This window comes from Bidens hawaiensis, unplaced genomic scaffold (assembly GCF_021521415.1).
Source record: "Bidens hawaiensis isolate Kalapana, Puna unplaced genomic scaffold, B.hawaiensis_p1.1 tig00012230_1, whole genome shotgun sequence".
In the NCBI taxonomy this organism is placed as follows: Eukaryota; Viridiplantae; Streptophyta; class Magnoliopsida; order Asterales; family Asteraceae; genus Bidens; species Bidens hawaiensis.
The window spans coordinates 504,015-527,936 of record NW_027491989.1 but is presented as its reverse complement, the minus strand read 5'-3'; the positions used below and the strand labels follow the sequence as shown (position 1 = coordinate 527,936).

The 23,922-nt window shown below is 33.6% G+C and overlaps 2 protein-coding genes and 1 pseudogene across 3 annotated transcripts; 1 reads left to right on the top strand and 2 right to left on the bottom strand.

The window, feature by feature from the left end:
* Window positions 1-5,006: 5,006 nt before the first annotated feature.
* On the top strand, window positions 5,007-9,193 carry LOC143540440 (coniferyl alcohol acyltransferase-like). The gene is made up of 3 exons (XM_077033502.1): window positions 5,007-5,547; window positions 7,633-8,190; window positions 8,715-9,193. Exons 1-3 carry the CDS (start codon window positions 5,134-5,136, stop codon window positions 9,120-9,122), a joined length of 1,380 nt encoding a protein of 459 aa, XP_076889617.1. The 5' UTR covers window positions 5,007-5,133; the 3' UTR covers window positions 9,123-9,193.
* A 217-nt stretch (window positions 9,194-9,410) lies between these two features.
* On the bottom strand, window positions 9,411-16,643 carry LOC143540439 (uncharacterized; annotated as a pseudogene). Its single transcript, XR_013136591.1, has 15 exons — window positions 16,512-16,643; window positions 14,943-15,047; window positions 14,336-14,404; window positions 14,154-14,243; window positions 13,983-14,066; window positions 13,656-13,820; window positions 13,367-13,554; window positions 12,602-12,674; window positions 12,411-12,464; window positions 12,076-12,333; window positions 11,078-11,284; window positions 10,891-10,994; window positions 9,964-10,108; window positions 9,749-9,883; window positions 9,411-9,669 (listed from the first exon to the last, which is right to left on the bottom strand). The product of XR_013136591.1 is annotated as an uncharacterized LOC143540439 (transcript).
* A 2,579-nt stretch (window positions 16,644-19,222) lies between these two features.
* On the bottom strand, window positions 19,223-23,489 carry LOC143540420 (sec14 cytosolic factor-like). The gene is made up of 6 exons (XM_077033487.1): window positions 23,373-23,489; window positions 23,032-23,290; window positions 21,076-21,112; window positions 20,872-20,989; window positions 19,557-19,667; window positions 19,223-19,469 (listed from the first exon to the last, which is right to left on the bottom strand). Exons 1-6 carry the CDS (start codon window positions 23,442-23,444, stop codon window positions 19,332-19,334), a joined length of 735 nt encoding a protein of 244 aa, XP_076889602.1. The 5' UTR covers window positions 23,445-23,489; the 3' UTR covers window positions 19,223-19,331.
* Between the last annotated feature and the right edge of the window lie 433 nt (window positions 23,490-23,922).

Genomic DNA, 23,922 nt, shown 5'->3' with positions numbered 1-23,922 from the left:
CGAGAAGTGAATGTGTAACTCCATTAATCCCTAATTTCACTCCCTTTCTTATTGTGTAGGTGCGTATGTACGCGTATAGGTACGTATTTTTGTATATGTGTGTGCATGTTTGTATGTGTGTAGGTAGGTTTGAATATGTGTAGCTAAGACATAAATACAACTAACCTACAGACATGTAGGTAACATCATAAGAAAGGAAGTTAAATTAGGGATTAATGGAGTTAAACCTTCAGTTCTCGCTGTAATATCACTTCTCGCAAGATCCATATATATATATATATATATATATATATATATATATATATATATATATATATATATATATTACAAGAAAATGTAATTTACTCTACTTTTTCATATTATAAATGACACCGTTTACATAATAGGTGTACTATGGTAATTCCCATGCATGTTGTAAGGCCCCGTTCCCGGTACCCTATTTTGGCGTTGGATTTACTCATAAGCACAATTATAAATATCAGAGTGAATTAAATCTTTTCTCGGAATATAAAAAAAACATCGAACATTCATTACAAATCATTTCAAATCTTGTCTTAAATGAACATCTTTTGTCTTTCAAAATAAAACATAAGTCATTATAATATCATAACATTAAGTCCCAAGATGCCAGCTTCTTTATTTTTCTGTCATGTGCCCTCCTCAAGCCAGCTATCTCATCCTACTCACTTACGTGCATACTAAAAGTCAGCTAAGCTGAGTGAGTTCTAGTTAATCAGACAACATACATTCATACACATACTTTCATATACACATACATTCATATATGCATCCGAAGGTACATATCAAATACTTTACCGGTTATCTTTCTTTCTTACATTCATACATACATTCTCTCATTCCATCACATTTTTCATACTTTCATGCCACATTCATACTATATTTTCGGTATCAGATATTATTAGGGTCTGGTCCCTTCTGTCTCAGATGTTATTAGGGTCTGGTACCTTCTGTCTCAGATATTATTAGGTTCCGGTCCATTCTTTCTATACAATCTTACATACTTTCCTATACATACACATTCCATACATACTGTAAGGCCCCGTTACTGGTAGCCCTACTTTCGTGTTGGATTTACTCATAAACACAGTTCTAAATATCAGAGTTAATTAAAACATTTACGCGGAATATAAAACTTTCATAAAACATTACATAATTCATAACTTGTCTCAAAACATCCTTTGTCTTTCAACATTAAAGCATTAAAATTAAAACATCATAAGTCTTCAGATGCCAGACTCTTATTCAGTGCCACGTGTCTCCTCAAGCGAGCTGCCTCATCCTACTCACCTGCATGCATACTAAAAGTCAGCTACGCTGAGTGAATTCTAGTTAATCACATAATCATACAATACATTCTTACATTTCATACTTAACCTCTTAACTTTCTTTCATACACACCTAAGTGCTTTTACTTTCATTTTTACCTTCATACTTTCTTTACATACATAATCATACGTTTTAAAGAGCCTTTCGCCCTATAACCTCACAGATATTATAAGGGTCTGGTCCCTAGTTTTCGAATATTAGAAGGGTTCGATTCCCTAACATCACAGATATTATAAGGGTCTGGTCTCTAACATCACAGATATTATAAGGGTCTGGTCCCTAGTTTTCGAATATTAGTAGGGTTCGATTCCCTCTTCGTTACCATACAACCATACATCATACCTCGAGTATTATTAGGGCTCGGTACCCTCCTTCCTCGAATATTAGTAGGGTTCGGTTCCCTAGTTCTCGAATATTAGTAGGGTTCGATTCCCTCTTCGTTACCATACAACCATCCTTTCCTTCTTTTATTAACTTTATCACATTCATTACACATAAGCATACATAACATACTTACCTTATACCTAGCGTTACAACCTGACAGTACGTGCAATATCCGAAGATCGGTCACGTACCATCAAGCAATCATTCATTCATATCACATATATCACATATGGAATACACTTATCACTTAGGATAAATGTATTAATCAACACATCAAGTATGCACACAGCCCCGAAAACATAACAAGGAATGGGGCTAGAAACTCACCTGAACACGGTTACGTTCACCGTTAATCGTAATCCCTTTCTTCAGTTGTGCACGGCTGACTGTATAACAAGTATACGTATCAAACAATTATCACTACTCATATCATCTTTCTAGTCTTAACTACTACCCACAACGAACGGGGGTCCGGGGGGCAGCGCCCCTGGCAGCGGGGTCTAGGGGCGGCAGCCCCTAGTAGGGTCCAAGGGGCAGAGCCCCTGGCTGGGGTCGAGCTGCCAGGTCAGCTTGGAAAAATTTTATTTACATTAACTGTCTTAACACATTTTTCATTAGTTTTTTTTTTAATTTATTTTCTAATCGAACTTGGCTTTAGGCGAAGTTAAACCTTAGGCGAACTTAGCTTTAGGCGAAGTTAAACCTTAGGCGAACTTAGCTTTAGGCGAAGTTGTCATCAGGCGAACTTGGCTTTAGGCGAAGTTAAGCCTCAGGCGAACTTAGCTCTAGGCGAAGTTGTCATCAGGCGAACTTGGCTTTAGGCGAAGTTAAGCCTCAGGCGAACTTAGCTCTAGGCGAAGTTGTCATCAGGCGAACTTAGCCGTAAGCGAAGTTATCAATTAGGCGAACTTAGCCTCAGGCGAAGTTATCGCTTTGAAGGCGAAGTTGCCCAGTTGCAGGCGAAGTTGCCCAGATCAGCCGCTGTTTTGGTTTTTATTGAGCATTTTGGCGATTTTAACACCCTTATTAAGGTTTGACATCACCCACTACGCTTCCCGACCATTTTCGGTCGTATCTACACTATAAAACTTGGATCTTTAAACTTCAAAGATCAAGAATCATACCTTTCTGAGCTTGTTTGGATCTTGTTTAACTTGTTATCACAACTAATCGCTCTCTCTCTCGGATCTGGCTCGGTTCTTCCCTCGGCCGGTGGCGGTGTTGGTGTGTGGTGTGTGTGTTTTGGAGTGTTAGAGAATATGATGAAATGAAAGATATTTTAGAGTTTAGGGGATATTTATATCCCTTAAATCCTATGGACCTAAGGCCCATTCTCATTTAACCCATCTCAATTAATCCAAGTCCATGATCCGCTCCTTACTCAATATCCAATAATTAACGCGAAATCACTAAACATAACTTTCTTTATTCAACATTAAAATTTTAGGATGTTACACATACTTTCATTTACATACACATCTCATACTAGGCATACTACGAATTACCTACCCTGACAATACATGCAATATCCGAAGATCGTTCACGCACCGACAAGCATTCATTCATAACATCGATATAATATAACTATCACATCTATCATTATGACATACACTTACCACTTAAGGTAAGTGTATTGACATTCACATTGAGTATGTACACATCCCCGAAAACATAACAAGGAGGTGAGGCTAGAAACTCACCTGAATCCGGTTACGTTCAGAATTAATGGTAACTTCTTTTTTAATTGTGCACAGCTAACTGTTAAACAAGTATAATATTAATCAACTACTCCTAATTATATCTTCCATTCAAATCATTAATCTAATCGAATCACATCCTGATCAGTTCATCGTTCTAATCGAATCATCATTATAGTCGAATGACAGTTCTAATCTAATGACAGTTCTAATCGAATGGCTATTCTAATCGAATTGGCAGATTCTAATCGAATGTCTTGATCTAATCGAATGAACCTTTCTAATCAAATGGTCATTCGAATCGATCACTTTTTCCTCCAGATTTGATTCGATTACTTTTTAACATTCGATTCGATTGCTCCCCACATTCGATTCGATTACTTGCTGAGTCATGTCTCTTATTGACTTGATTCATATTGTTTCCATTCTTATCATTTCCCTTCAATTCGAATATCTTTCTATTCGAATACTTTTTCATTCATAAACCCTTCCATTCAAATATTTTTCATTCGAACACTACTGCAGCATAATAACACTATTATTACTGTTATTACTTCATATTTTGTCATCCGTTATTATATTTTACCATTATTATACCTTTTAATCTTTTCCATTTCTATCCATGGTCAAGATCTAGCTCGTTTAGCAATAAATTTTAAACTTTTATTGATTTCAAACCTGATTTAGCTAGATCTAGGGTTACTAAGTGAGCCGTACATACTAACGAGTTCAATAAGTCCATTTTTAACATCAAGTTTATATTTTTATTGTGTAAAAATGCCCGATTTTGCCTTCATACCAAATCTTAGGGCAAACCATCTTTAAAAATGAAACCTTTAAGCTTAAAACGTACCTCTTAGGTTCACTTGAGCTACGGGTTAGCTTCAATACGTGACCTTGGACTTGTTTCTTGCTTGCTTAACAAAGATCTAACACAAACTTCTCTATATATATCGAATTTGAATCTCAGTCGTAAGGTTTGGGAGTGTTTGTGTGTGTTTTTTGAGTGTGTAGGGAGGCTAGAGGATAAGAATGAGGGTTTTAGGGAGGTTTAAGGGGTTTATATGCCCTTAAGCCCATCACCATCCCTTACTTCATCCTATGTCCACTAAGCCCACACTCTATTATTTTATAAATATTAACACATTTTTAAACAAATAAAACTCCTTTTATTTATCATAATCAAAAGTAGGATGTTACACATGTTGCGGTGGTAATCCAGTTGGTATAATCATTCATTTCATCATAGTATTGATATGATACCGACACTCGAAAGATAACCAAAAAATTAAAATTATGATAAGCTCAAACAAATCAACATGTGCTTTACATAGAACAAAAACCATAAAAACGAATATTAGTAACGGTTCCCATTGTACTGATACGAGTACTGACGTTATTTAGTCAAAATGGATCTGATACTGATATTGTTTAAAAGGTATAAGTTCTAACGAAACTCGTTATACCATAAAATATATAAAATAAAAGGAAACATTATTTTAAAAAATGATAAAAATATATTTGGTGTTCATTTCAAGGAATAAAAAATGAGCACATGTCAAAACTATTAATTAATGGGATTGGTAGTTTGGTACTATTCAAGGTTCGTTAAGTTTGTTTTTAACAAGTATAAAAATTCATAGTGTGTGTGTATATAAAGGCACACATACGTATAATCACACCATATCTCATCTTCCTTCTAAACATGGCCATTAGCTCTAAGAGTTTCTCAGTTAATATTATTGAGAAAGTAGTGGTCCATGCAGAAACATGGAAGGACCACTGGTTACCCTTCACCAACCTAGACTTGCTTGTGCCACCTTTTGATGTTGGCAGTTTCTTCTGCTACAAAAAACCCTCCCATGACACTTTTGCCACCATACTAGACGCCCTCAAAGACTCGTTATCTCGAGCTCTTGCGCTGTATTACCCGCTTGCCGGTGAGATCTTATGGAATGCAACTGCTGGAGAGAATCAAATTCACTGCAATAACCGGGGAGTTGAGTTCACTCATGCTGTTGCTGATGTTGAGCTTAAGGAACTTAATTTTTATAATCCTGATGAGAGTATTGAGGGTAAATTGATGCCCAAGAAGTTACATGGAGTACTTGCCATCCAGGTAATAAAAAAATAGTAACCACTTATATGTTTATAAGAAAATATTAAATATGAAAATCTTTAATATCCAAAATGAATAGATATAACCAAAGTTTAATAGTGAAGATGTTAATTATTTGATTAAAGAAAAATTCATATTTTACACTAGTTATAATAAAAATGAAAATAAAATAAAACCCGAAATTGGTTAAGTTATGGTAAACTAAGAATACGGATATGAGAATTTTATTTTACATACCGTAATATGTGATTTGACATAACATCCTACTACAAAAAGAACTATTTTCACTGTCAGAAATCCGATGGTGAAGAGGGTACTGACTGTCTGACTGTAATCCATTGGTGATACACCATTGGAAATTAGGGCATGTTTGATTTGATTTCTGGACGATTACTGACTAATATTACACGAGAGGCCGAGAGATCACCTAAAAGTGCCGACAATTTTTTAACGAAATTTTAAAAGTTAGTTTATTTTTATATTTTTGGATTTTTGCTATAATCCGTGGGTGATATGTCATGGGTGAGACTCATCTAGATGTGTTAGCTTTTTGTTGCTATCTTATTCGGTTAGCTTTGTGCACATAAGAGGGACCTTAGCATGTAGTACAGCCTCATGAGTCCATCTTTGTATGAACATTTGCTACCGTTTTAGGCATCTAAATTTTTGAGGCCTTATAGTATAACATTTACATAATTTATGTGAATAAAATTATTTAATTAGATTTCTTAAACATGATGTTGCATTAGTTTTGTGGTCCCTCATCCAGGATCTGAATCTTTGGTTATCCGAGGTCGTGCATGTAATAATATATACATATGCATTTGTATATAGTTATAACTTATATATCTATGTACATATGTATATATCCAAATTTCTTTATTGGTTCAATATTCACCAATGACCAACTTTATAATTTACTAATCATCCAAAATTCCAAATGCCATAAAATATTATTATACCTTTCTAATCTTATTGTAACTACCATTATTATATTATAAGGTATTTAACACTGCTCATGATCGAATTTTAATTTATTACATATTTTTATCATAATAGATTACAATAATATTGTTTTATGATTTGTACAATCTTAATGGTACTCTTAGACGATCTTAAAGTCTGTTAGATATTGGGTATGTTGATTTTGTGAAAAACTATATAGTCGATTTTTGTTAACTGATTAGTTTGGGTAAGACTCGTTTAGGGTATGTGATTTTTAAACGCTAACGTTTAGGTATAATACATGGTAAGTGAGTGAATGCATTTTCTGCTTACATGACGTCTACATAGCATTGTTCGTTGTTCATCAGTCACAATGTATGATAGATATAAGGGGTGTTTGGAATTACTTAATTTCACTAACTTATGACTGATTAGCTTTTTGAAAAGTTAAAAGGTATTTGGGATTATGATTTGAAGAAAAGTACCATAAATTACGACTTCGTAACTTATGACTTTATAAAAAAAGTTATAAAGAGGCCAATATAAGGAATCTCAAAACACGCCATGATAGCGTAACATGGCCGTTAAAATAAATAAAAAGTTTTAGAGTTGGGCTTTTCTCAAGGCGTTCGTTATTTTCACGTGTCACATCACTTCATAAAGTGTGTTCACTCTTCTGTCTTTTACGTATATCGATCACCTACCCATGTCATGGTAATTTCAACAATTATTAAATACCGAACAAGATAATCATTTAATAATCATGTTCAAAATAACACGGCTGGTGTTTTATAATGACAACTTGAGAAACATGTTCATTCATTATTAAGGGGTTTTCTTAGGGACCAAACACTCTACTATACATAGTGTTATAACTTATAACTCGCCCGTATAGCCCTATACAGAACGTATAGAAGGTCTTTAGTAGGACTCATTATTAATTTGGATTAAACACTCAATGAAAAATACTACCTATGTTACATACTTATATAATAGCATTCTAAACAAATGCATTAAGAAAATCGAATCAGATGTACCCCAAACCCTACTAATAGCATTTTGTCAATGATAGCTCTCTTGGTATGATTAATTGATTAAATCGTTCAAACGTAATATCATTTTTTTTACCATACTATGCAGGTTACCGAGTTAAAATGTGGAGGCATAGTGATAGGGTGCATGTTTGATCACCGGTCAGCTGACGGGTTCTCAGCCAACATGTTCATCTCATCATGGGCAGAAATAACTCGATCCGAGCAACCATCTATGTTACCTTCTTTCAAGAGGTCTATTCTCAACCCTAGGTGTCCAACCACTTATTCGCAATCACTAAACAATGTGTACTCTATATTTGAACCACCAACTAAGCCTGATCATGACAACAACAATAAAAATGGTGATTATTCACTCGTTAACCGTGTATATTACATTGAGGGCGAGCAACTTAATAGGGTACAAGTATTGGTGAGTGAGAATGGGCGTAAGAGGTCTAAACTTGAGGCTTTCACCTCTTTTTTGTGGAAGATTATTGCTTTGAGCATGGAAGATTTGGATAAGCGTAACCAGGTTTGTAGTGTGGCTCTTGCGGTTGATGGAAGGAGTAGGTTGGGTCAGGGAGATGGAGAAGAGAAAGAAAAACTAATGGCTTCCCATTTTGGAAATGTTTTGTCAATGCCATTCGGGACTAGAAGATCACAGGTATACAAAACTAATTTATTCACTACAAATCAGAGGATTTTTACTAATGATAATTCAACTGCTAAATATGTCGGTAAAGAAACTGACGTGGATAGGATTTTACTGACAGAGCATAAATGACTCTAGCAACGGATCACCTGATGACATACTTTTGGCTAATCCGTTGCTAAAGTTCTTGTAGATATATTTTTTATTTTGCTTTTATTTTTTTATTAAAAATACACATCCATGCAAAAGTTTCTACATAAAATTGAAAAAAAAAATCAGCCTACCATTTTTTCATATTTTTAGAAATTACAAAAATGAATTAAACAATATATATATATATACACACACACATTTTCTTTTGAATCCTATAGGTTTTACATGGTCATACATTTGTAGAAACAGAAATCAAACCAACAACAAACTAGCTAATTAAGTTTTAATATTTATATAATGTTTTATATAATGGTTACATGAATCAACATGCCAATTGGTTAACAAGTGAAATGGTCTCTAATGGACTCAATTTAAAACATTAGGAATTGAAGGAGATGTCATTGAGCAATATAGCTACGGAAGTTCACGAGTTCTTACAGACAGCCGTCGGAAAAGACCATTTCCTAGACCTTATAGACTGGGTAGAGGAACATCGCTCACATCCACTAGTAGCAATAGCATTTGCGAGCACTGAAATGTCAGTGATGATATCATCAGGAACAAGGTTTCACATCATGGACAAGATGGATTTCGGGTGGGGTAAGGTGGTGTTTGGATCATGTCATGTGCCATCTGGCAGGAGTGACTGTTACGTGATGACATTGCCTAGTCCAACCAAAAGCGACGACTGGGTTGTTTATTTGCATTTGCCAAAGAAACAATTGAACTACATTGAGTCACATGCTAGTCACATGTTCAAGCCGTTAAATGCGGATTACCTTAGGATCTAACACATGTTATCTTGTTCTTGACACTTAAAATAGTGTGTACTATGTTTCATTAATATCAATAAATAAAGGCAATTTGTTCGTTTTTATAGTTGTCGCAAAACAATTAGTTGTCGCAAAACTAGTGACAGGTATGAACCAGTTCAAGTAAGACCTGAAGCGTCAAATAACTGAGGACGGTTGAAATCTCATCATAGATAGACTCGGAAAAAACGTTGTTAAACAAATTGTGTCCAAAAAGTATCTTCAAAATGAAAATTGCAGGTGAAAGTATGAAACACATGAACTCGGAAAAAACGTTGTTAAAAGACCTTGAATGTTGATTACCTTCATAATAAACACATGTTATCTTATTCTTTACACTTCAAACAACTTATTCATTTCCGTACTCTGAACCGCTCAAATACTCGCCATGTTCCTCAAAATATTCAATCAAACGTTTCAAAAACTTGTCACGACTCACGGTCTCAGTGTCACATATCAGGCAACATTGTCTCCTTGCCCGAGTGACAGCAACATTCATACGACTACGGTCACTTAAAAATCCCACCTAAAGTAAAAATACATAAAATTCTTGTAAAACTTTATTCACCAGCTTACATAAATAATAAATTTGGGATAATAAGTACCTCTTTCTTTGAGTTTGATCTGACCATTGAAATAATAATGGCTTCTTTTTCCCTGCCCTGAAAGCCATCCACAGTTGAGATCTCCAAATCTTTTAACTTGTCTTCTTTTGTTCTTAGCATTCTTAATAAAACAACCTACGATACACACCCGACAAAATCACAACATTGAAAAAAAATAAGGAAAAAAACAATATGCTTTTATTTATATGCAAAACCTGTGCTGAATAAGGAGTAATGATTCCAATATCAGAAGCTCGAACTCCACTTTGAACGAGTCTTTTTGCATGGGCTATTGCAATATCCGCTTCACCTTCGTTTAATGTGCTTTCTTCTTCGTCCTTTTTTTCTTCCATGTCACAACTACAATGAAATAATAATAAAATTGAAAGTCAAATTATAATATCACGTGACAGGGATTTTTTTATATATCCCCTAAAAAACCTGGTATAATATCATACTTACCAAACAAAATTTTTTAATATGAAATATACTCATTTTCAAATTTCATGATATTTATGCCCTTCTGTGTTAAAACTTGTATTAGGAAATGAGAAGGCTTGTACACGAACTGAACGAACACGAACAAGTATGTTAATGTTTGTTTGTTTATTAACCAAACAAACGATCAACCATGAACTAAACGAGCGCGATTTTATTGTTTGTGTTCGTTTTTGAACAATGCATTGGGCCAAAAAATTATTAAAACTAGAGTAAATTATAATGAACGTAGACAGTTTAAAAGATTTATTAACAAACATAAATGAACAATGTTAAACAAATGTAAGACAAACATAAATGAATGAAAGAGAAATGTGTTCATGAGTTCGTTTAACTAAATGAACAAAAGAATTGTTCATGTCCATTCTTTGTATAAAATATATGAACATAAAGTTACTGCCGAACGGTTCATGAACGGATCACTGAACGTCCGGTTCGTTTACAGGCCTAGATATGAGAGTTTGGAGTGTAAGAAAAGAAAAGGGTATAATGGTCAATTGATCAAATAATAAATTAAATTTAATGAAATGAAATGTGTAAATATGAAATTTTAAGTATATGTGATATTAATTGTTTTGGTTGGGTAAATATGATATTATGCAAGTTTTCAGGGGTATATACGGAAATTGCCAGAAAATACATACCCTGCTATGTCTACGAGAACAAGAGTAGGTTCTGCTGAAGATGACTTTTGTACATCCTCAAGTTCATATAGCATATGTCCAGCAACACTTGCATGAGCTTTAATCTATCATTACAATAATAACTATATTAATACTAACAATGATAAAATATTATCAACAATAGCAATAACAATGGATTAATGCATACCTTACTGCTGTAAAGCTCATTTGAAGACCAATTCATAATATGCTCATGCATGCGGTACTGAACGGTGAGCATAGAGATGACATCATCACCGTACAAGTCAGCGAGGCGCTCGAAGAGTGTTTTACCTAAACCTTTTTTCTCAGCTTCAACACTTTGGATTGTTGGAGGAAGTTGAAGGTGGTCCCCAGAAAGTACGCACCTAGAACCCTACAAAATCATTACATAGTTGTAAATATTCATATTTAAATAAAAGCGCAAACAATAAATCTATACTCTCACATTTTACATAACTAAATGCCTACGCTTTCATTTTGTTATCAAATCTGTTAAAACTTATAAAACTGAACAAAATTGTTTTTAGTTTTAGGGATTTGATCAAGCAAAAATAGACCTTGTGATGTTAAAAAATTTTTTGTTCACTTTTACAAGTTAAGGTATTTAATCAAATCATAAACAGAGTTAAGGAAATCAGGTGTGTAAATTTTTGACCTGGTTAACCTGTTTATTTAAAGAAAAAACTTTATAAAAATTGTTCTTATGTTATTAACTTGAATTGATAAATGTTTATTTCAAAATATAAAAGATGAAAGAGAAATGAATATCATGTTTATACTTCTATAGTTTAAACGCGATTGTGTATGAGAATTTGTACTTTTGGTTGTAAATTTCTAATTTTCAAGTATTTATTTGAGAACAATAAAAAAATATATTTTTGTCGCTAAGCCCCTTTTGAACAGGGCGTGTAACGGGTTGTGTTCGTGTCAACCCATACATACAAGTGTCGTGTTTGGATTCATGTTTCTAGACTATTTTCAGGTTTGTGACAGTTTCGACCCATTTAACGCCTCTAAATAATCATGCAACATGTAAAGCTTTACAAAGTTTTTCCAAAATTTGTTCTTAAATAAACCCAAAATGTCACAAATAAAGAATAAACAATTAATCAAAAAATGTTTAGGATGAAACAAAAAGGTTAAAAAGAGAATATTATAAGTTACCTTTAGTAGAGCAATCCAACAAGCTACCTCAAGTGCTTGAGCTGCTTCATCAATAATTACAAGATCAAATGAAGTGCCATCTAGTTTTTTTGTCAATGAACCTGTGAGAGTTGTTAAAACGACATCTGCATTCTTTATAACATCGGTCACAGCCAGTTGCTGTCTCTTGCGTTCTTCTTTAGAAAGCATTTTGAGTTCTTTCCTTATATCCCTCTTTGTGTTTCTGTCTTTAGCTTTTAATAATTTACTATTTAGTGCCTGAAAAATCGTTTACATTAAATGGAACAAAAAAAATTTTAAAAATATCAATTTTTAATTTTTTGAAATTAATTTACCTTCATCTCTTTTCGGATGTCATTTGCAAGAGAACTGTTATCCCCACGTAACACCTGGAAGTGAAATATATGAAACAATGCCAACAAAGTAATAACATATTTATATGACAATTATATCTAACAAACCAATTAAAAGGAAAAGATAAAAGGATATATTAAAATGTTATACAGAAAGATTAAATGAAGCAAACCTGTGCATCAAGAGCACTGTCTAATACTTGAGGTAGTAACCGTGCAGGATGTCCCACTCTAACCAACTTCACACTAATCCAGAAATTAACCAAGAGTTTAGTAATTTGCACGCACACAAGTGTACATATAGATATATATATACACACACACACACATAGGGGAGGGTTCATGAGATAACCACAAAGCTACGAAAAACCAAAAATACCACCATCAATCATTTTTCTTTTTTAATTTTTTATTTCTTTAATTATAAGGATAGAAATTTAAACAAGATAAAAGGTTAAAAAAATATGTGGCTCATGAAATAAATATTCAAATTCAAGAAAGTCTGTCATACCATTGATAAATTGATACCATAAAACTAATCAAACTTCAAGAAGGTAGGTTTTTTTGTCATGTTTTGAAGTATGTGACACAAAAAAATCAACACATCTTTTTACAAGACATGTTTTGTAAAACAAGTCGCTTATACTATTTTGTAAGAAATTATTGTTGTAAAATTTAAATGGTGAAAACTCATTATCAACAGTTTAAATATTGAAGTTTTCAATCTACTTAATTTTAAAAATTTGGCAACTCACTCGTGCTATATAAAAACATTTTCAGAACAATACAATCACATAAGAAAAGTATTTGAAAGTGATTAGTAAATCAATAACTAAAAAACTAAAAAGAAGAGAAGTTTTGTGGTTGGGGACGTGAGGGGGTTGATATTTACATTGATTGGTTAGAGAAGTTTAAAAACAATGCTATAACTTTGTTACCTGTGAGGAACAAGCCGTTCAACAATATTATCGACCGCGATATTAGAAGCAGCACAAGCAAGAATCTTTGATCCGCGTTTGACTTCCTGAAGAATTATTTCAATAACAGTTGTTGTCTTTCCGGTTCCAGGAGGTCCGTGCAGCAAAAACACGTCTTTTGATGATAAAGCTTTTTTAACTGCATCTTTCTTCAATGCAAAAGAAAATTATTAGGCTGTATAAAACAGTAAATTATAAAGAACTATTATATATAACTTATAAAAAGATATGTGAATAGAAAGGTTAAAACCTGAGAGTGATCAAGGTTTTTATTGAACGGAGTGAATGAGACATCTTTTTTCACTACTGTTGGAGACCTTTCTCCAAATAAGACAGGAACTAGATCTGAAGCAGGACCCACTCGAACACCTTTACTTAGTTGTATTAATGTTTCCTTCATCCTTCTGTACGTCACCTACACACGTATATAAGGTTCTTACTGACGTGTGAAAACATGAATTAAAGAAACTAATGAAATTAAGTTATGAACAATGTTAGGCTTGTAAACAAACCGAACGAGCTTCCTGTCGAACTGTTCACTGAACATTCGGTTCGTTTACAGGCCTAAGTATTGTACCTCATTAGCCACTTTCTCAATGCGTAAAGGACTATTTAAACCTTCTTCTGGAATATCATCAAAAGCAATGGTGATTGATGAATCCTGTAAATTGTAACACACATCTTAAATACTTAACATCCAAAAGAATAATCAAACATGTAATCGTTTTTTTTTTTTTAAATTATCTACCTTTAATCGATACACAACGCCTTGTCAAAGTGCAGGGGAGCCTAAATCAGCCTTGTTTGGTTTCAAAACAACAACATCATGAGTCCCAAACTGCAACAAAAATAAGAAACCCTAAAGTTTATGAAACCGGATAATAGCATATATTTCTCAAACTAATACAAAAAAACTGTCACCTATTTTACCTTGTGAGCGGGAAGAACATCTCCTTTGTTTGATTGAAGTTCAAGAAGAGTTTTTCCCATCAATCCAGTCTACAGTAAACAACATTTTCAGTTGAGTCTACCAGCAACTATAATAACTATGCTATATAGAGAACTTTGTATGTCTTCAATTGTTTTATAAACTATCAAACAACAATTATCAAGATTTGACCTGAACACAGTGGTGTAAAAATCGGAATTAGTCGGCTACTAGTCGCTAATAAGTGGGTTACTGACTAATTTGGACTACTCTATGGCATTAGTCGAATAGTCGGTCAAATCGGTCAAAAATCATACCTTTGTTTTTTAGTTTTTTAAAAAGCAATCTAACCTTGGCTTTCTCATTGGTTTGTTATATTTACATTTAATTGTTTATGTTTGAAGTATGTGAACATTTATATATAAATCTTCAGAACTGTATACATATATACACACATACATACATATATATACAATTTTAGAAAATACAAATAAAAATTCCAATCCGATTAATCGCTAGTCAGTACCCCACAGCCTGACTAATGACTAGCGAGTTCAACAACACTGCATAAACATGAAACTGTAATAACTGTAACTGAGAATTACAAACCTGAACATCTACACACTTCAAATTAAGAATGGTGGATCCTCTCTTTGATGCAGACTCCAAATTTCTATTAGCACCAGAGCTCATTGATGCAGATATCTCAGCTTCCTACAAACATAATAAACACAAAAAGGTGTCATCATCACTAGTCGCTAGAAATTCAAACGAGCCAAGCCGCTTGGATAAATAGAAAAGCTCGAAACGAGCCAAGCCAAAACCTCAAATAAAGCTCGTTCAATTATCATGGCTGAGCTCGAGCCTTGTGTATTTTGAATCTTTACCTCTTTTAGACTTCTATGTATTAATTTCACATTGCATGGCCGAGCTCGTGCTGAGGTTTGGGCTTCGGCTAGTTTAAGGTACTACATGAGCTTGAGCTGAACTTATGCTCGTTTAAGGTTTTTCTCAAAATGTATATAATTTAGTTATATAACAAAAATTGAACCAAGCCCAAGCTTTCAAAAAACAACTCACAAGTCGAGCTCGAGCTCTAGCAAGTCAAAACAAGCTGAGCCCAAGCTTGAAAAAAACGACTCACAAGCCGAGCTCTAGCAAGTCAAAACAAGCTGAGCCCAAGCTTGAAAAACACAACTCACGAGCCGAGCTCTAGCAATTCAAAACAAGCTGAGCCCAAGCTTGAAAAACACAACTCACGAGCCGAGCTCTAGCAATTCAAAACAAGCTGAGCCCAAGCTTGAGAAAAAACAACTCACGAGCCGAGCTCTAGCAAGTCACAACAAGTTGAGCCCAAGCTTGAAAAAACCAACTCACGAGCCAAGCTCTAGCAAGTCAAAACAAGTTGAGCCCAAGCTTGAAAAAAACAACTCACGAGCCAAGCTTGAGCCTAGTAGAGCTCAGCCTCGGCTCAGTGAGACCCCTAAAAACTAACATATATTTTACGATTATAACAAATTTATAGTTGCTAATTAATAATAAAGTGAAGCTAAAAACCCTAATTCCCAAACTAAAAACCTTAACTGGTCTACAGTAACTAAATTTCCTCAAAATTAACCTTTCAAAGTAAAATAAATACATGATCAACTGCAAATTTTGAAAGTACAATATGATTACTATACTAACTGCTATAAATGCAAATGAGCCGAGCTGCTTAGATAAATAAAAAAGCTCGAAACGAGCCGAGCTTTTTTGAGCTTGAGCCTCAAATGAAAGCTTGTTTTGTTATCGAGCCCAAGCTTGAGCCTTGTGTATTTTAAATTTTTACCTCTTTCAGACTTCTATGTATTATTTTCACACTGCACAGCTGAGCTCTGGCTTGTTTAAGGTACTACACAAGCTCGAGCCTAACTTAGTCTAGTTTAAGGTTGCTAATTACTAATTAAATGAAAAAAAATAACTCAAAGCCGAGCACAGTAAGCAGTTGCTAATTACTAATTAAATGAAGCTATAAACCCTAATTCCCAAATTAAAAACCCTAACTGGTGTACAGTAACTCAGTATCCTCAAAATTAACCTTTCAAAGTTAAATAGAAACATGATCAATCATGATTTTTAAAACTGCAATCCAATTATTATACTAATTGAATAATTAAAGTGAATTAGAAGAGTGAGTACCTTTTCGATGTCGATAAGAGGAGTCATTTTAGAGACAAATTGTTCCACAGATATTTTACTCGATGATGATGACGATTTCATCATATTGTTTCCGGTGGCCATGGCTGCCGGGGGTTAGTGGTCGCCGGAGAACACCGTGGTTCCGATTAGTTGCAGGCAGACGGTGTTTAAAACATAAAGCCGAGTTAGATTTAAACCGGTTCGGTTCGGTCAACGAAAGCCAAAATCGGTTTATGATCAGGTTAGGTTCGGTTCGGGTTAAAAACGGTTTTGACCGGGCTACGATCAATTTCGGTTTGGTTTTTGACCGCTTCGATGGAGAAAAATTACAAACCGGTTCCAAACCTAAGGTTTCAATCGGTTCCAAACCGGTTTCTACATAATCGGTTTCAAACCGGTTTGGTTTCGGTTCAATTTTCGGGTCGGTTTGGTTAACCGGTTCTTTTGCCCGCCAGGTTCGATTCATACCCTCATTATTTAGTTTCGGTGGCACTAGGTGATGACGAGAGACTAGGGGAGTAGGTGGCGTTTCTAGTTGGATCCTTAAACTGAATGAGTTTTCTCTCACCACACTGTCGTGCCTTCAGGCGAGTGTTCACAAGCGTTGGATTGGGGTTTTCTCGTATGTTTCGTATTTTACGTATAAGTTTAAAAGCGTCTTAACACTAGTAACATAACTAGTCTAACACGAAAAGATAAATAGTGAAATACTATAATGCATAGGTGGTATTTTATCGGTACATATGATCCAAACATACAAGAGTTCTTTAAAATCATAAGATCGTAGTTTAGTTTGAGTGGTGTTGTGTAGTGTTATTAAATCGTCAAGAGAATGATTAGCGATGTGTCATAATTACAAATGTTCATGACACTGAAGTAAAAGGATATTTTATTTTTCTTAACATTTATACTGTAGTTCACGTGTTTTTTTATATTATGCAGATTAATACAATTTTACGACTTATATATATTACGAGAGTAGATACAACTTTTTATGGGCAAACATTGTATCTGCATTTTGTTACTAGGAAGTCAAAATTGGCAACACATCATTACAATTTACAACCACTCGATTTTTCTAATGGTTTGTACCTTTACAACAATTTTATCATGTTCTAGATTATGTTAGTGTTCATATGCTCTTTCTTTTGGGCAAATTGATAGCATTTTGAATTTGTTTTCACCTTATTAATTTAGCTGATAACATTAACAATATAATGCAACATTGGTAGCATACTTTGCATGCTTGTATTACATTTTCTGTGTCTGTTTTATTCGTAAAGTTTAGCTGATAACATTAACAATATAATGCAAATAGTTGTGATGTTAAATATGTGTACACAACTACACGTATGAATATACATTAACAAAACGTTTGTGTAGGTCAAAATTCAATGGATACGCGAAAATGACTAGTGTTGTGTCTGTTTTATTCGTAAAGTTTCGTATTTAAGGAATAAGAAATTTAAAAGCGTCTTAACACTAATTACATAACTAGCCTAACACGAAAAATAATTAGTGAAATACAATACTGCATCGGTGGTATTTTATTAGTAAATGTGATCCAAACATACTACATGTCTTTAGAATCCTAAAATTAAAGTTTAAGGTTGGTACGAAGAACAGCCGTTTTGAGTCGTGTTGTGTACTGTTATTAACTTGTCATGAGAACGACCGGTGATGTGTCATAATTGCAAATGTTCATGACACTGAAGAAAATGAATGATTTGACTTTTCTTATTATTTTTACCGTAGTTCACGTGTTTTTTTATATTATGCATGTTAATACAGTTTTACTATTTATGTGTATGAAGAGAGTAGATACAATGGGGATTTATGGGAAAACGTGTGTGCATTTTGTTACAAGGAAGACAATATTGGCAACACATCATTACAATTTACAACCACTCAGTTTTTCTAATGGTTTGTACCTTCAAAACATGTTTATCAATGAACATGATGTTAGTGTTCATATGTTCCATCCTTCTGGTATGCTACTTTCACATTGGTACATACTTTGCATGCTTGTATAGTTGTATTACATATTTTTTGGGTACAAAAAATGTGTTTGGAGAGAAATTATAGCTTTTAAAGAGTTAGTAGTTTAATACCTAGCAAGCTAGCAGGGGCAAAGTATAGTGAGGGCCAGGGTCCCCCCCACCTTCCTGATTTTTGCTTGGTAGTGTAAGTTTAGCCATTTTTTTCACAATATTTTATACATGGTGTAAATTTATTCGTTTTCAACCAAAATTTTGATCCCCCCCTGGGTTTATGAAAATTTTTATACACTTGAGTCCGGCTTCTGCCGTTCTTGTCCAAACTTCGCCACTGATACCTAGGTAGCCGAAGGCACACTCAAGAAGCAAAGAGTGAGCCTTGGGCAGTTGCCCTAGGCACAAGACTCTTAAAAAAAGTGATAGATTTTCAAGCAAAGTGCACGGTATAAACAAACTATTTAAAGGGTTTTAGAGATGCTTGAAGCTTGTTTAGGACTAATTTAGGCTAGTTCCATGTCGATCCTTTTTGGATGTTTCCGACCAGTTTTAGTTGCTCATACCAGAATTTTGCCAAAATTTCACCGGACCATCTTGATGGTTGCAAGGCAATTTCGCTGCACCAGCATTAAAAAGATAATTTCCTATACATTCCTTGTGTGCTTCTGCAATTCCAATAATATTAACAACCAAAATCCTGAACTATCACTCGAATACTTAAAAACTAGAATTGGTTAAAAATTCACAACATTATAAAAAGTGGTTGCATGATACACTTTAAGATTATTAAGAGTAATCAATGGTTTAATTACACTTATAGTTAGTCTCAATCCTCTAGAGGCTGCAATACAACATCTTGAAGCAACACAAAGTCTGCATGTCCACCAAACTCTTCGGGCAAGACATCTTCGCCAACTTCTTTAATAAACTGTTTCTTCTCGTCCTCGTTGCTAATTATAACAATCTGCATTCGTACACACAACCCGACTTTTCTTTTTAAAAAAAGACTAAAACTTTGAAATAGATAAAAGTGGATATAGAATAATAATACCTTCTCTAAAGTTGCTTTCTCTAGGAACCGACATATCATATTCCAAACGCTTACAAAAAACCATGGCATATTTAAATCGTAACACTTCTTTAACCTCTCCGGGTAATATGCCTACAATAAGTCAAACCAAGATTACAAGAAAAAAAAAGCTTGTGTTAATATTAGAGTTAAATACAGTTTTGTTCATGTGGTTGGCTATTTTAACCGTTGTTTAAACTGGAATATTTTGTGACTGAACTTCACTTCATATGGTCTTAATAAGTCGCATTATTAGTTAACTAGTTATCAGGTGTAAAAAGACTGAAATGTCCTTAGGCGATAGAAGAAATTAAACAATTTTAGCAGTAACAAATACATGTCAATGACGAACTATGGTGCTCGTTAACCACTGGTACCACCCAAACCGAAGTAAGTCGGTCAGTTCTGCATGTTTGAGATTTATACGGTTCAGTCTTGACGGGTTGGTGGTTTAATGGTTTATAATTTGAAGCCAGCCGTTAAACCTTTTTATTTATTTTGTTAATATGTAGTTATATGCGACATTATGCGTGTGTATATGTATTATATTTATGAAACGTCTTTTTATTTAAAGGGATATTGGATTTTTTATAATCCAAACACTGTCCCATTGGTCGGCGCTAACTTTAAAATTGTATCACAACAGTCCCAAGTTTCAACCTATTGGCCGCCAACGAGCTTTTCACTTAACGGGGTTAGATTTCGTTAGTTTTTGATGATGTGGATGACGACGTGTACGATGATGTAACAAAAATAGTGACGTGGACCGCTTATGTGATAAAAAATTATCTTTAATTTAAAATTAAATTTTTATAACCAAAATAAATGAACTGGACCACTTTTTTAAACAAAAATAACCGAACTGAACTACATTCCTAAAAAAAATAAACGAACTGAGCCACTTTTTTTAACAAAAAAAAAACGAATCGAACCACTTTTTTTAACTAACATAAACGAACCGAACTACTTTTTTAACAAAAATAAATAAACCGAACCACATATTTTTAACAAAAATCAATGAACCAAACAACTTTTAAAAAAAAAAGAATCAACAAACTGAACCATTGAAGATATTCAATATCTCTTATATAAAAAGAATTTTAAATACAAACTGAAGATTTAAAAAATAAATAATCGGCTACGATGGCCAAAACCAAATTGTTATACCGCCAAAGCGATAAATAAATCGAGTGTTGCTGACCCACCCAATATGGCTAGTTTGGTTTGTTGTTTCTCACAACTGCAGCTAGCATGAACACCTTTAGGATGAAGATACGAAACGATGAAACAGATTTACCTGTAAAAACTGAAATCCAGTGATGAAACCACGAGCATCGACATTTTTGTAACCAAGTTGATCTAAATCAAGAATAGCAATTATCTTCTCATCTCCTATTTCTTTCCCTTTGAACCCACTGAAATCAGCAAAACAGTATTAATCTTAACAGTTTTTATATTATTTACTATTAATGAAAAAATATATATTAATATCACATCATACCTTGCAATTGCTTTGTCAAGTAGATGAACTACAAATTCTGTATTTAAGAGAGAAAACAAAAGGTATTAGGCTTGATACATTAGCCTACAAATAAATATTATAAATTCAAAGGCACATTTTTTATAAAATTGCAAGAATTTTATATAAACTCCATTGATTCAAATTTACAACATCTTCAACTTCACCAATAATGATGCAGGAAATAAAACAAAAATAAATCTTGGGAATATGTTCACATGTCTATATCTTATATAAAAATTCATAAACAACATCTTTTTAATTAAAAAAATATGCAAGTCAGATTTGATATAAGAAATGTTTGGTCAAAGTCAACTTATAATAGTCAAACTTAAAAGTTTTGAAGCTATTATATATCCAATTTAAGTGCCTGATAGTTAAGAGTGTTGTTTTCATACCCTTAATCCATGATGTAATGCAATAAAGAAGGTATGTTGCCATCACCTTTTAAAAAGACAACTTTATATGTTATTTTTTATTTTTATATAAGGTTGTCTTATCATGACAATACCACCCACTAAAATATGTGCCAGAAAAGGAATATCTCAAAGGATATTAGTATCTTAAAATTTAATTTGTCCAAGTGAACTCATATGTATAAACTTTTTCTTATTTTTATTTTATATCCTCCTAATTTTTCTCTAATAAATTATAAGATGTATACTTTAGCAAATAGAATGGATTTAATAATCTAAAATATGGCTCATTAGTCAATAATAATCCACATTGAAAATGTGAACAATGAGAGTTTAACTTTCACTTTTGTTGCCAGAGACAATAGCACTCTAACGCTAAAGTAACTCCGTAATAAAAAAATGTTGTAAGTTGTTTTAAAATGAAAAACGAAAGCTAGGTGCAGACAGAGTAACCCTTATGTAAAGTAGGTTGTCCTAAACAATAAATGTTAAAATTGTGTCACTGGTCAGATTATCAATACAGATTATTATTATTGACCAATAGGTCATAGTTTGAATTTTTTAAATCCAATTTACTAAACTAATAAAAGTATAACTATAATCTATTACATGTAAAAAAAATGTTAAAAGCAACTAAAACTTGTTTATTATACGTAAAACTAATTCTATGAGCCAAAAGACTGTATGTTACAGGACTTCAGCAAGAGGCACTATTGCTCACCTCACTGTCACGTCACTTGCGCACACTACAGCAGATTCAAGCTAGCGGGGGCATTATCGATGAGACGTGAGCCGAATCACGGGCACTAATGGGCAATTGTGGGAATGGAGTAAATGCTTTGACTGGCGCTATTGGCTCACAGGCCACAACAATAGGGTCAAGTGACTTCAGTATGTAGGCATGTAAACGAACCGAACGAACACGAACGCTTAATCGAACACATATTGTGTTCGTGTTCGTTTATTTAGAAAATGAACACGTTCGTGTTCGTTTATGTTTGTTTGTTTAAATTCTAAACGAACAGTTCACGAACATAACTGAACAAACATCTATGAACATAGATGAACAAATGTAAATGAACACACTTAAATGAACAAACATAAAACCATTAAGTAGATAACTCTTCAAAATAATATTTAATTATTTTCTATTAATATGTAAACGAACCTAAAAGAACATAAATAAACGAACACAAACTTTTTGTTCATGTTCGTTCTTTTATTAAATAAACGAAAATAAATGAACTTCCCGCCGAACGGTTCACGAACAGTTCACTGAACATTCGGTTCGTTTACAGGCCTACCATAAGGGGTTTTATCTAGTGCCCAGCCAACATCCATTTAGCGTCAGGTGGTGCAATATGATAAGATGAATCTTGATAACGGCCTGAGCCAACTATTAAATATTAACTTAATTAACGCTCGATTTAAAACAAACTTGAATTCCGCTCGACTTGACTTGACTTGACTCGATTCGACTCGTGTACTCCGTAAATTTGATTAAAGAGAATTAAAACATTACTCTTAAACTGTGGTTGATCCTTAGCAGGATAATGCTTATGAGCTTTACAAACCACAACAGGACACCCATATTCTTTAGACAACCCCTGCAAATAAATCTTCTTAGCTTCCAATTCATCCACAACCTCCGAATCCGGAACAACGCCTAACGGAACAAACGACGATCGCCATTTCCGCCACGAAACGAACATCTTTGCCGCCTTGTTCGGGTCCATTGATCTTGCAATCAAGAACCTTGTTAAAGTTTGATCTGTGTAGTTCTGGTAAACAAAAGTCAGTAATTTAACAGCATTGTGATATGGGTTTGAGATTAAATGATTGATTGATTGATTGGTTTGTTACCTCAGTGGATGAATTGAGAGTTTGGATGCAAGTCTTCATTTGTGTGAGTTTTAGTTGGTGATTTTGGTCCATGATTTTGGGTGAAGTGTCATGAGAATAATAATAATAATAATAATTAATAAGAGTTGAGACAAATTGGAAGTCAAGAGGGGGGAAAGAGATGAGTGGAAAGGATAAAATGTGAATTTGAATGGTTATGATTTTATTGTTTATATATATATATATATATATAAATATTCAAGTGTGTAGGGTGCAGTTCGGTGCGGTTTTTTACTAAAACTAAACCGAAAACTAAAACTTCGGTTTTTGGAGCTTTTGAAACCGTTCGGTTTCGGTTTTTTGGTTTTCAATTTGGTTTCGGTTCGGTTTCGGTTTTTACCATTTGAGATTGAAAATTTTATGCCGAAAAAAAAGTTGGCAAAAAATAATGAATTTGCATATAAATAGTTTTGTTAATTGTTAAATAATAAACTATTATACATTTGATCAGAATTATTGGAGTAACATATTTATTAAATTTTAATAAATTACTTAATATAATATATAAAAA

Excerpts from the sequence above, each read along its gene's own strand:
- LOC143540440 (XM_077033502.1), top strand. The coding sequence starts at position 5,134 with ATGGCCATTAGCTCTAAGAGTTTCTCAGTTAATATTATTGAGAAAGTA. Across the intron at positions 5,548-7,632 it reads ATGGAGTACTTGCCATCCAG|GTTACCGAGTTAAAATGTGG; the intron begins GTAATAAAAAAA and ends CATACTATGCAG. Across the intron at positions 8,191-8,714 it reads TCGGGACTAGAAGATCACAG|GAATTGAAGGAGATGTCATT; the intron begins GTATACAAAACT and ends TTAAAACATTAG.
- LOC143540420 (XM_077033487.1), bottom strand. The coding sequence starts at position 23,444 with ATGGACCAAAATCACCAACTAAAACTCACACAAATGAAGACTTGCATC. Across the intron at positions 20,990-21,075 it reads CTTGACAAAGCAATTGCAAG|TGGGTTCAAAGGGAAAGAAA; the intron begins GTATGATGTGAT and ends TGCTGATTTCAG. Across the intron at positions 19,668-20,871 it reads CTGGATTTCAGTTTTTACAG|GCATATTACCCGGAGAGGTT; the intron begins GTAAATCTGTTT and ends GACTTATTGTAG.